We start from the raw sequence: 12,594 nt of genomic DNA, 5'->3' as shown, positions 1-12,594 counted from the left end.
CTCGCAATAGAATGTTCTATAAGAACATAAGTATTAAAGGTCACATAAGGATGCGTTCGACCGGCAACATATATAAAAACTACGTCGATTACACTCGTCGTGTCAATAATACAATTGTTTTACCACGATGATTCACTGCCACACCGTTTTCTTTTATAAGCTGTTCGGCTATTAGAGAAAACGTAAATTTCATGGCAAACATTTGTATACTATTCCCAAGTTGATCGGATAATAAATGGATTTTATACAAATATTTTTTCGATGGACTACAGGAGTCGTCTGTTATGCGGTGACGCATAAAATACGGTGACGACTCATGGATAATCCTAAGCGCGAAAGTGTTAAGTAACTCATTTACACATTAACTATTAAGCTGAACCAATTGCAGTAATATCAGACCCATTCCGAGGCTTCAAATCTCAAAAGTCTAAAATACTTGCCATTTTCATTATTTTTGGGGAATTTAAAATATAATACAAAGTTGTTACTGTATATGCATATTAAACCGAGGACATTGCTCTGAGAAAAACCCCTATCACTGTTGTTACCAACCAAAATGTCCTGTAATTGATTGTTCTAGTACACTATAGTCATAATCTCTCAGGAACCTCATTATCATTAAAGTTAGTGCTATGCATACCATGTGTGTGTTGTATACACTGCTTGTTAGTGGTCTCTTTTTCAGTTACAGCTACTACAGCCTTCCTGTATGTGCTGCTGTGTTCTTGCATTTTAATTGTATGCACCAATTTACACATAATTGATTACAGTGTTTACATTGTTACTTCCTATATTCCATAGTACCTTTGTATTACAATGCATCTGTAGCAGTACTCATTAAGTGAGTCACTTAAGTTGATTTTTAAGTGACAAAATATATTTCAGCCATTTGATTAAAATAATTGTTCATTACCCCCTTTTTCTTTTACTGTACTGTATTATAAATTAAGTTCTTGAATAAACTTAAGCAAAAACCATTTACTGCCCTTTACCCTCGAAGCAATTGGGTTTTCTTCTGCTGGTCTGGAAAGCACAGTTCTATTTACTTTAGAAATATGAATGTTACAAATATGTATTGTCAGTATTGCAACTCTTTTTAACACTTTTGCCCCCCCCCCCCCCCCCACTCCCTGGACATCTGCAACATCCACAATTAACTCTGCAGATGTGAGACAAGGAGGGCCGTGACGTCCAAAAATAAAATATTTGTTAAAAAATCTGTGTTTTCTGATTGTTATGGGACTAGTTTAAAATGCGCACCAATAGATTGCGAACCATTTGATGCCAGAATAAACGACGTAACCTGAAAATTGAGGTGAGAAAACTGAACAGAGTGTACACAATTTAGTGTTGGTGTGCGGATAGGTGCTTGCTTATATGTAAAGCTTGGCGGACTTTCTAGTTTGCTGTGGGTAGCGCCCCTGTTTATTTTTGTCTTATATACATATATACGTTTAGAAAAATATATTGTGAACAAGTTGATACCAAATTGAACGATGTAACATGAAAATTGATGGGTAATGCTCACAGGTAACACTCATGCACATCTAGCTGGGCACATGCTGCAGGTGGCATACCAGGCTTTGTTACCTTATATGCATGTACCCTGTATTCCCTTTAGAGAATTCTATTGCAAACAATTTGATACCAAAATGAACAATGTAACATGAAAATTCATGTGAGAAAACACATTTGTGGGCGAGTGTTGTGAGTGTGTCAATGGGTGCTCGCACACGAGTAACGCTTGGCTGACTTTTGGCTTTGCTGCAGGAGTGGGGATGGAGGGGTTGGGGGGTGCCAATCTTTTGGACCTTATATGCATATACCCCTATAGAGAATTTTATTGCGAACACATTGATATAAAAATGAATAACATAGCACGAGAATTGAGATGAGAAAACTGAAAAGAGTACTGTATACACATTTTAGTGCTCTTGTGCGCTAAAAGGTAACGCTCGGCTGATTTTTGGGTTTGGTGCGGGTGGCACACCGGGCTTTTGGACTTTATCCATATACGCCTGTAAGTAATTCTAATGCGAACACACTGATACCAAAATGAATGGCATAATACGAAAATTGAGGTGAGAAAACTGGTAAGAGTACACATATTTTAATCTGGCCACGCACTGACATGAAATGCCTGGCACACATTGCAGTAGACTGCGGCGCGCATGCCGGGGACGGGAAAGTGTTAAATAGTAAAGGGATAAACTGAAAATTTAGAGAGATCTGAGAAAATGAGTTATGGATGAGCAACAGTCCATAAGAAATGCCAGTGTGGGGGGAGGTGGGGTTCTCATTGGAGGTACTCTGTTGGAAGGAAATAAAAGACATTATTTGGTGTCTGAGGCAATTCATGCAGTGTACTGTACTTTACACCTAGTCTATGAAACAGCTGAAATATTGTCATGGATGTTTAGCCAGTATGATGATGCTGATCTACTGTGATGAGTCTTTGATAGTTCTAGGCTACCCGAATGATACTGCAGTGGTTCTATCCTATCATTATGTTATGGTGGTTCTAGACTGCTATGGCAGTATTGTGGTGGTTCTAGCCTACCATGATAATACTGTGGTGGTTCTAGACTACCATGACGGTATTGTGGCAGTTTTAGCCTGCCATGGTGATCTTGTGGTGTTTTCAGCATACCATGAATATATTACTATAGTTCTAGCCTCTCATAATATAGTGGTGGCTTCAGACTTCCATGAAAAGGGAACCATGGGAAACATGAGATATTATTACACACTTGTTATATATAGAAAGCATGGATGCTGATTCAGTATTCAGTTATGTTTCTTGGTATCATCTAAATTAACATAATATTAATTACATTTCTCAAGAACTCATTGGAAAGAAGGGATATACCTTGGAACAATCACTACTCATGAAACTACTATACAAAAGCATTTACCTGTTTGGCTTCCTGCATGGCCGAGTTTCTCTTCATAATTGCTTGAAGAGCCACATTGGTGCGGGAACGTGGGGGCCGAGATTGCCCTTGTCCCTGGCCTTGCTGCTGTTGCTGCTGTTGCTGTTGTTGCTGTTGCTGCTGCTGCTGTGATGGTTGACCTGGGGGTGAACTTTGTAACAGACCAGAACCTGATACCACCTTGATGCTCATAATAGTACCACCACCACCAACAACACCTGAGAAATGGATTAGCAATGGTTAGTAGCATTCTTACATGCAAGAGATGTTAGTTTATTCACTATAAAGTACACGCACACAAGGCAAATGCTGAAAATTTAACAAATTTGAAAATCTTTTGAGTAGTTTGATGAAATCAAACTTGAGTCCTGCTTCACCTAACACATGCATTACTCACTAGACCACGCTATTGTTATTTCACTCCGCATCAAAATAATTTTATATATTATTTACACATCCAAAGAAAGTAAATTACAAATATAAGCAGCCTGTAATTTTCACGGTACAGCATTATGTTGATTAAAAGTTTAATGCATAAACACTTTTAAACTATGTTTCAAAATATACAAATGAATTTATGTTACGTGGGTTTAAAATAATTTATGGTACAGTAACTCTAAGGTCTATCACATTCTTCAGCAGTATGCCAGGCTCCTACTCATACTACATTCTTGTTTTTGTTTTTTACTGACATTTACTAACATGTTTTAGATTTTTACTAAAAAAATTTTTACTTATGTTTTTACTAACATAGGTATACAGCTGTCAATGCTTGATTTACGGCTGTATACTTATGCATCTTTGCATATTCTAAACATTCTGGACTTCATATTGTGCTGAATTTGTGGCTTTATAGTAGATTTAATACAATGATAAAATACTATTGGTGTTTTGTGCAATAAATTGTGTTTAATAATACAATTCATAATTTTTATATATTCTCATATTTGTAGTTGTTTCTACAGTACTGTAAATATATAAATCTTAATATTTACAATACTCAACAATTTAAAAATTATATATACAGTATAACTTTATACAGAACAGTACTGTATATTCATGAATTTATCCTTTTATAGTCTTGTAATGTATATGCATGTCTTTGGTACTATATCTTCAAGAGGAAACTAGATTTATTCCTCCAAGGAGTGCCGGACCAACCGGGCTGTGGTGGATATGTGGGCCTGCGGGCCGCTCCAAGCAACAGCCTAGTGGACCAAACTCTCACAAGTCAAGCCTGGCCTCGGGCCAGGCTTGGGGAGTAGAAGAACTCCCAGAACCCCATCAACCAGGTATCAACCAGCTATCAACTACAGCATCTTGATATGTTGACCAGGCCACAATAGAAAGTGAAGGGACGACGACTTTTCGGTCCGTCCTGGATCATTCTCAAATCGATTGTGAATGAGACTTGACTTGAGAATGGTCCAGGACGGACCGAAATGTCGTCGTCCCTTCACTTTCTAGTGTGTGGTCTGGTCAACATACTTCAGCCATGTTATTGTGACTCATCGCCTGCAGTATCTTGATAGTTCATATACATCTGTCTTTGGTACTATCCTGACCGTACCAAAGCACAATTAATATGAATGTACATCTGCCTTTAGCACCATCCTGACTGTTATGTCTTCTCTTCAGTACCATCGTGACCAACACTGGGCTGTTTGCCTTGTTGTACAGGTGAAGCATGATGTGTGTTATACGGCCTTAGTTCATTGCCACATTTAACATAAATTATCTATGTGTAAAATAGTCTCTATTCCAAATTTCAATAGAGCCAATACAAATCAAAAATTTCCTCCAAGGATGCCAACCTATCTAACTTTACCCCTAAAGCATAGTGTAATAACTTAAATTTTATTAAAGTACAATACAGTATATTAAAGAAAAACAATTTCAAACTAGGAATCAGGGCTTGGGCCTGGTACTGCAGCTAATTACATTATTCAATACCATGTTTTCCTAGAAAATGATATGCCAATTGCTTTTCATCTAGGTCCCCAATTACAGTACTGCTTTGCACATGGGTGCGAACAGTGATGGAACAGTATCCAATTACTGTACTGTATATTACTGGAACAGTATCCAATTACTGTACTGTATTTCGCCCTGTCCAGGGTTCAAACTCAAGTCTCTTATATTTGAGAGGCAAGTCAGTGATGACAATGATCACTACCACACAGACATGCTAGGCCCCATGCAATCTGAGCTCCATTGAGTCCAAATGTTGTTATCTAGGAATTAATAGCACAGTGGAAGAGATACTGTACCACAATCGACCACAGAGAGAAACTGTTCACATATCAAACTATTCAACACTCCCTGGTCAAACAATAACCTAACACACAACAGATATAAATCACTATTAACACTTTCGCTCCTAGGGACGGAGATGACGTCCACAAATAACTGCGGATGTTCCTTGGGGACGTAGGTGACACCCAAAATTAAAATGTGTTAAAATTCAAGTTTTTATCCGATCTTTATAGGACTCTCTTTAAAATGTGCGCCAACATCTTCCCATTTTATTGCAAACTGAGGTGAGAAACCTTAAAAAAGTAAATACATTTGTGAGCAGGTGTTGCGGGTATGCCAATGGGTGCTCGCTCACAAGTAACGCTTGGCCGACTTTCGTCTTTGCTGTGGGTGGGGCGCACCGGGCTTTTGGACCTTGTATGCAAATATCCCTGTAGGGAATTTTATTGCAAACAAATTGATACCAAAATGAAAGACGTAGCACGAGAATTGAGATGAAAAAAGTGAAAAGAGTATACACATTGTATTGCTCTTGCACACTTATGGGTAATGCTAGGCTCATTTCTGGGTTTGGTGCGGGTGACACACCGGGTTTTTGGACGGGGTGCCATCCAAAAGCTATATTCATATACTATATACTTATACTCTATATTCATATATTCATATACTCCTGTAGGGAATTCTATTGCAAACATTTTGGTACCAAAATGAACGACGTACAACGAAAACTGAGGTGATAAAACTGAAAAGAGTACACACATTTCAGTGTTGCCACGCTCTTGCGAGAAACGTCCAGGCCACCTTGGGGTAGTCTGGCGAGTGCAAGCCAAGAACGCAAAAGTGTTATGGATTGCAATGCTTTTAGTATAATTTTCCCCTTCATACACTACTATTTACTCTCTCCTTTTCTGCCTTCCTTCCTACTTCCCCGCCACATCAAAACTACAAGTTGGTATTGAATGTGTTTTAACAATGAGACAAATTAAAACCAAAATGAGAAATATTCAGGCATAAACAGAAATGGTGAGGAGAGGTATAATGTATGAGGGAAGTCAAACCATGCAACACTACATGTGTGTCAAAACACCCATTTCACTTATGGTAGAAGGAGAAATGCTTGGAATGACTCTGTACACATGCGGCTCAGGCTTCGGTACAAATATTAATGGACATGTTGAATAGGTGTTAGAGACTGCAGCAAAGTGTAAACTATGTGGTATGTTCAGGGCTCACACCCTCACTCATTATGTTCTTGATTGCCCGTTGATTAATGTACAGTATATAGTAACATGGAGATAAGGACTTGTTTCTGAACAAATAGCTCGGATGTGTCACAATGGAAAGATTGATGATATTATGGAGAGATGTAAGAATTTTGCACCAAGATTGAAACTTTGTTGAATTGTCTGAGTGTCTTTTGCAAATGGTCTGTGTACCTAGTCAAACAAGTATTTGGGTGTACGTCTGGTAACATACTACATGTGTAACGGAAGAAATGTAAACATTTATCACTCAGAATGTTTGGTTACGTATGAGCTAATTTTTTATAAATTTGAGTTAAAATTAACGTAGATATATGACCGAACCTAACCTATCTTAACCAAACCTAAATTAACATAACAAAATCAATAATTTATGTTCTTAATATAATATAATAATAATATTTAAAATAAACCAATAGGAAACAATTTATTGAAAATAAAGAAAATCATTCAGCCTATTAGGCAAATTGGGCCTTGCATAGTAGGCCAAGAAGTGTGTTCTGGTTACTCAGTACGACATATATATATTAACACGTTGTATTAAACGGGATGAGAATAGTTCGAGCTACCTCATCTCCTTGTGTGTATTTATACCTCAATAAACTTATTTAAATTTCAATCTCCTTTCCCCCTCTCCCCAGTGGGGAAAACATAAGCCTATCCAGCTTATCTGAACACATCTGCTTCAGGCAGTGTTTGGAATCACACAGAATTTGTTCACATTATTCATCAATTCAGATGACCAAGCTTTGTACAGTATTAGCCAGGTTACACTAAGTTGTTTTAATATAACTTCAGACAAGTCAAATATGATGATAATTAGTTGTGACCAATTCATATACATAACAGTAATATGCCAGATTGTTAAGCAGCATAATATTAATGTACACCACAGAACCATAGTACAGACATAGAGGTTTGATATACTTTCTATGAAATAATGCAGAAGATATTATTGAGTAGACCATGGGATGTACTGGAATATTAAGAGGCATCCCCAAAGCCATTACAAAGCATTCATTAAAAGAGGTGAATAATGCCATGCATAGAAATATAAGCAATAAGACCATAAATTATAATATAAACACACATTTGTTTCAGATTCTTTTTTACTGATTCAACCTCTCTTGTGGAAATATTTATTGTTTTTGCAAAAACAATCAAGGTAAAATATAATCAAAGTAAACCTGCCTCTTATGGAATAAATTAGAATGACAAAGAAAATTATACACGCCTGTAATCTAAATGAAAATTATCCACCACTAATAATGGAATTTGCATATTTTTCTCAAAGAAACTAACAAATTCTCATTTATTCAGCTGTCTGAAAATTACAAATTCCCATGAGTGTTTAGTGGCCCTATTTAACACAATGTTTCCCTGACCTTTCTCCAACCTGTGGTAGCCTGAAGACTTGCTACCAATGCTGAGGATTTTGATTAGACAAGTCACATTCCTTACACTCTTGGCAGAAAGAAGCCTTGCACAGGTGAATACTTTAATGCATCGTACAGATGGATATCAGACATGCATATGGTAGCTTGCCACATACTTATAATTGCACTGCTATACATAGTATTTTAAATATCCTTCCTATTCACAAAATAATTTCATAATTACATGTTGTATAATGTACGACATGTATGATGGCCATCGTACATTCATTGTGGAATTTGCTACGGTGATCAGAATATCAGCTATCTGAATACACCTTATTCAGCTTTGGAGCAAAGCATGAGGGGTCATGGTACTGTGAGCTACTCATCTCTCCTGGGACTCCCCGAGACTAGTGAGGTCAGATCAGGTAAGTCCACAAAGCATGAAGTTACGTATACACTCCTCTACCCATTTGGGGAAGTTCCACTATCCTTAAGCATTTCAAGAGCTACTTTGGGATTGGCCGGTTATGTGTACTGCTATCTCATTGGATTAGGCATCTCTGTCAGCTGCGCAATGGAATAAGCCAGCTACCCTGTTGCTGGTGCTGTGGGTGTCATTCTGGGTGTGGAGCTCATCCTGACAAGAAGCTAACCCCTGTTTCCTGTGTTCAGGCAAACCTGGAAAAGCACACTTCTTGCCGACTTCATTTGAAAGTTCTCTACCGCTTATCATGTGTTTTCGACTTGCATCCTATAGAATCACCAAGCCATGTGCTCTGTTATAGTGAAAGAATAGAGGAACTTTGTACAGATGAGGATGATAACTGATAAAAGTGTAACCGATCCCATGTGATGAAGTGTTTACAGGAGTAACAGATTGTTGTATCACCGTAAATCAGTGGAATAATAAGCCTAAGTCGCAAAAGTACCTAGTTTAACTCTATACAGTACATGTAATTTTGCTGCAAGTAACTAGTATAATATATATCATCATGCAGGTGTGAATTACAAGAGGGATAAGGACTTGAACTGTTGATTAATTGTGTAGCGCTATCCACCGACGTGACTGACACACTGTGTCACCACTCACATGTGTAACAGTCGTCACTGTAATTGTGCCATTGTGTCTCACACAAAAGTTTCGCATCCAGGGTGTGCAGTGTGTTTATGCACATTCCTTTCACTTACACTCTAGCTATGAGCAGCACCTGTGAGGTGAACTTATCACCATAGTCGAGTCTTGAGATGATTCTTGAGGTTATCTTGAGATGATTTCAAGGCTTTAGTGTCCCCGCGGCCCGGTCCTCGACCAGGCCTCCACCCCCAGGAAGCAGCCCGTGACAGCTGACCAACACCCAGGTACCTATTTTACTGCTAAGTAACAGGGGCATAGGGTGAAAGAAACTCTGCCCATTGTTTCTCGCCGGCGCCCGGGATCGAACCCGGGACCACAGGATCACAAGCCCAGCATGCTGTCCGCTCGGCCGACCGGCTCCCTCCCGACCGGAGTCAACGTTGTCATCAGATCATCCTGTCTCGTTAGCGAAGTGTGAATGTCTTGAGTGAGTGGGGAGGCCTGGCCATTATGTAAGTGTTAAAAGTTTTCACTTTCCTCTTCTTACCCTGTGATTGTGATTTCCCTGCGATTTCTTACCCTAGAAATTGACCGCCTGGCTAAGTGAGACTTCACCAGCATCTGCTACGGATGAGAGTCTGTTATCTGAATACACATTATTTGTATTGTGTTATTAGGTAACACAATAATAATACAATTAGGTAACACAATACAAGGTAAGGTGTTAGCTTTGTCATGCCAATATCTTGTGTTGTGATGCTGCAGTGTGCTAAGAGTCTGATCTTAGACTCACACATTTGAGGTCATTTGTAACCATAATGTTCAGTGCTACATTGCTTCTTTGAGTAAAGTAATTATTTCACATTGGGCAGTCAGTGTGACTCAATTTACATTAAGAGAATACCTGATGAACCAGGCTGTGATTCATATGTAAAGCTGTGAGCAACGGCATCCAACAGCCTGGTTGACCAGATCCAACAGCCTGGTTGATGGAATGCATATCAGGTATAACTAGAATGTGACTATTTTCGTCTTGTGACCCATAACTGTCATCTGTTATTGTGTATCCTCTTTCAGTGATTATTGATATATCAGTGTTGTGTACTTTGGTGGTAATCAACTTTCAGAGATGTAATTACTGTGCAGTGCTCACATTGTCATCTGACTAGTGTATTATAAGTATACTGTATGGTTGTATGCCAATTTCCCTTGTGTTTGCCAGTGTCAAGAGTTATCACAAGTGTATTCAGCTAGAATCATTCTGTTGCCTGTTGCAAGTGGTAGAGACCACGTTCTCATTGTGCACCAGAGCCGTGAGGGAGCGTGTCCTGCTGGGTCTGCTTGTTTACCTTTTGTGGAGTGATATTCTCTATTAACATAAAGGAACCACGTGTAATAGTGTCAAGTTATTTTAATAAACTAGTAATTAGTTACACACCCCTTTTAATCATATCCTTTTCCCTGCGATACTCTCACACATGATACACATACGACACCCTAGCTCTCTTAATAATTCTTGCCACCATCTCAAGGGTAGAGCTGCTTCACTGCCTTACACCATAAGAATGTGGCGTATGACTCCGAACTGTTCTAAGCCCTCTAGCAATTGTCTCTTGGGTAGAAAGATGACTCCTGATGCAAGATTACAATATCATAGTGGAAGAGATCATTACTTTGTGTTATTATCTTGGCCACGGCTGTGTTGGTATCTTGTTGTTGGCTCTTTAAGTAACTTAATGTGGGCTATTACAAGTGCAAGGTGCAACTGCAGGTCTTCTGTGAGAACCCCAGTCATTACAAACAGAAACTGAGGACAAGTGACATGGAAAGAGAAAATTATGGGAAGAACAGCAAGACACTTCATACTGGTTTTTGTGATAAAAGCAACAGGTAAAGCAACAAAATATTGACTACCAATGAACCGTACGCAGTATTACAAGTGAATAAGAAAAACAAATGTTAAGACTTGCAGAGAGCTTCGAATGTCTGGGTCCATCTGCGGAAAGAGGTGGAGCAACAGAAATGACGAAGTTGGACCTATGTAAGGGATATCATCAGATACCTCTTACAGATTTTGCAAGGGAAGTGACAGCATTTATCACTCCTGATGGAGCTTACGAGTTTAATGTCATGCCCTTTGGATTAAGGAATGCTCCAGCCACGTTTCCACGTTTGCTGCAAGAATTCAATATTGTAATTCGTCATATTCCTGGGAGGCAAAATGTTACTGCTGATGCCTTATCCAGAGGATTTCCTGTTGCAGTGCCTTAACATGTAGTGTTCTTCCTTCAGAAGATATTTGTAAATTTTGTATATTGTTAATTTGGGAGTTTTCCTTTCATTGGACTTTGTTGAAGCATTTCTCATGTTATATGACCTGTTATACTCATGCAGCCAAACAAAAAAAAAAAAAAAATGAAATAACCTTCTGTTCATTTCATTTTTTCTTAGGGGACGGGAGGGATGTCACGAATCTTATTACGATTCTGCCAATTCTCCCGAACCTCGTATTATGTTATTGTTTTATATTTATTTATTCCCATATTGGTAGCCTGTAATATTTCAAGGAATGTGAGACCAGTAATTACAACTCTTAGTTAATAATGTTGGAGTTAGGGCTGACCTTTGTGAATAGAATGTTCACAATGTTCATGCGAACGTTAATTGGTGTTTGGGTAGACGGTTAGTCGACGTTGGGCCTGCGGACCACGTCCTGGGCAGTAGAGTGGCGGCTGCGGTCGAGTGAAGTTGTGTTTAAGCTAAGTTCTTGGTTTTTGTTATTTTATGCCCATATAAATTATAATTTCTCTGGATAGACGATTTTAGTGTATTTATGGCTTACTCCATATTCTGGTGATAGTGCTCAGGTCTCAACTAATTACTTGCATTCTATAGTATCACATGCTGATAAATATTTCTGGCTACTATTTATTTAATTGTTGTTAAGTTGTCACCCTTAGCAAAATATATTGTTCTCCCGTTTTTATACCGTGATTAATTATACCCCTAGACACCTATTGGCATGGCAGATTTTTATTTGTTCTTTACACTGTGGGGAGAAGAACATTATTTAGTCTCAAGGGTCGTGACACATGGGGGCCCGTCCGGGAGATGAATAGATTATACTGTAACTCCCTGAAATAGTTGTTCAATTAACAGTACTACTTATTCCTAGGTACTCTGTGATTATCTAGTGAAACCTAAACCAGCCTGTGAAATGGACTGTTCAAACTAAGCTGCTGTGTAAAGTTCTAAACACTTCACGATTGAGGTAAGTGTTCAGCTTGTGCCAGGGGCCAAGTATAGTTTGTGTTGTTAAGTGTAAGCTGTGATTATTGAGCCAACCATGGAGGATCAAGTTGCTGCGCTGGTGGATCAGTCCAATTTCGGTAAAATTAAAGACTTAACGAAGTCTGGTTTATTATTGCTGGCTGATAGATTGAACCTAGCTATTCCCAGTAAGATGTTGAAAGCTCAAGTGTTAAGGACGATTGTCACACACTTGGTGGAGGAGGAGAGACTTGAAGAAGAATGTTTGGGAGAGTTAGAAGAAAAGTCAAGTGACAAGGTGGCAATCTTAAAGTTGGAGATGGAGACTAAATTAGAAATGGCTAAGTTGGAGGCTCAGTTAAAACTAGCAGAGCAACAAACTAAACAATTAGAAATTCAGCAGAGTATGGCTGAAAATA

General features: G+C 38.6%; 2 protein-coding genes across 3 annotated transcripts in view; one reads left to right on the top strand and one right to left on the bottom strand.

Annotated features, from left to right (window-relative positions):
* The window catches only part of LOC138369502 (uncharacterized), a 52,310-nt gene extending 49,135 nt beyond the window's left edge, over positions 1–3,175 (bottom strand). For both annotated transcript variants that reach the window (XM_069332771.1, XM_069332772.1), the window contains exon 1: positions 2,916–3,175. In XM_069332771.1, the coding sequence (XP_069188872.1) occupies positions 2,916–3,125 (210 nt within the window). In that variant the 5' untranslated portion in view covers positions 3,126–3,175. The remainder of the gene's footprint in view (positions 1–2,915) is intronic.
* A 9,076-nt stretch (positions 3,176–12,251) lies between these two features.
* The window catches only part of LOC138369325 (uncharacterized), a 13,760-nt gene continuing 13,417 nt past the window's right edge, over positions 12,252–12,594 (top strand). Inside the window, exon 1 of the mRNA XM_069332554.1 lies at positions 12,252–12,438. Coding sequence (XP_069188655.1) covers positions 12,252–12,438 — 187 coding nt within the window. The remainder of the gene's footprint in view (positions 12,439–12,594) is intronic.

Source organism: Procambarus clarkii, chromosome 28, assembly GCF_040958095.1.
Source record: "Procambarus clarkii isolate CNS0578487 chromosome 28, FALCON_Pclarkii_2.0, whole genome shotgun sequence".
In the NCBI taxonomy this organism is placed as follows: domain Eukaryota; kingdom Metazoa; phylum Arthropoda; class Malacostraca; order Decapoda; family Cambaridae; genus Procambarus; species Procambarus clarkii.
The sequence above is the reverse complement of the archived record's forward strand: the minus strand, read 5'-3'. Positions and strand labels throughout refer to the sequence as shown.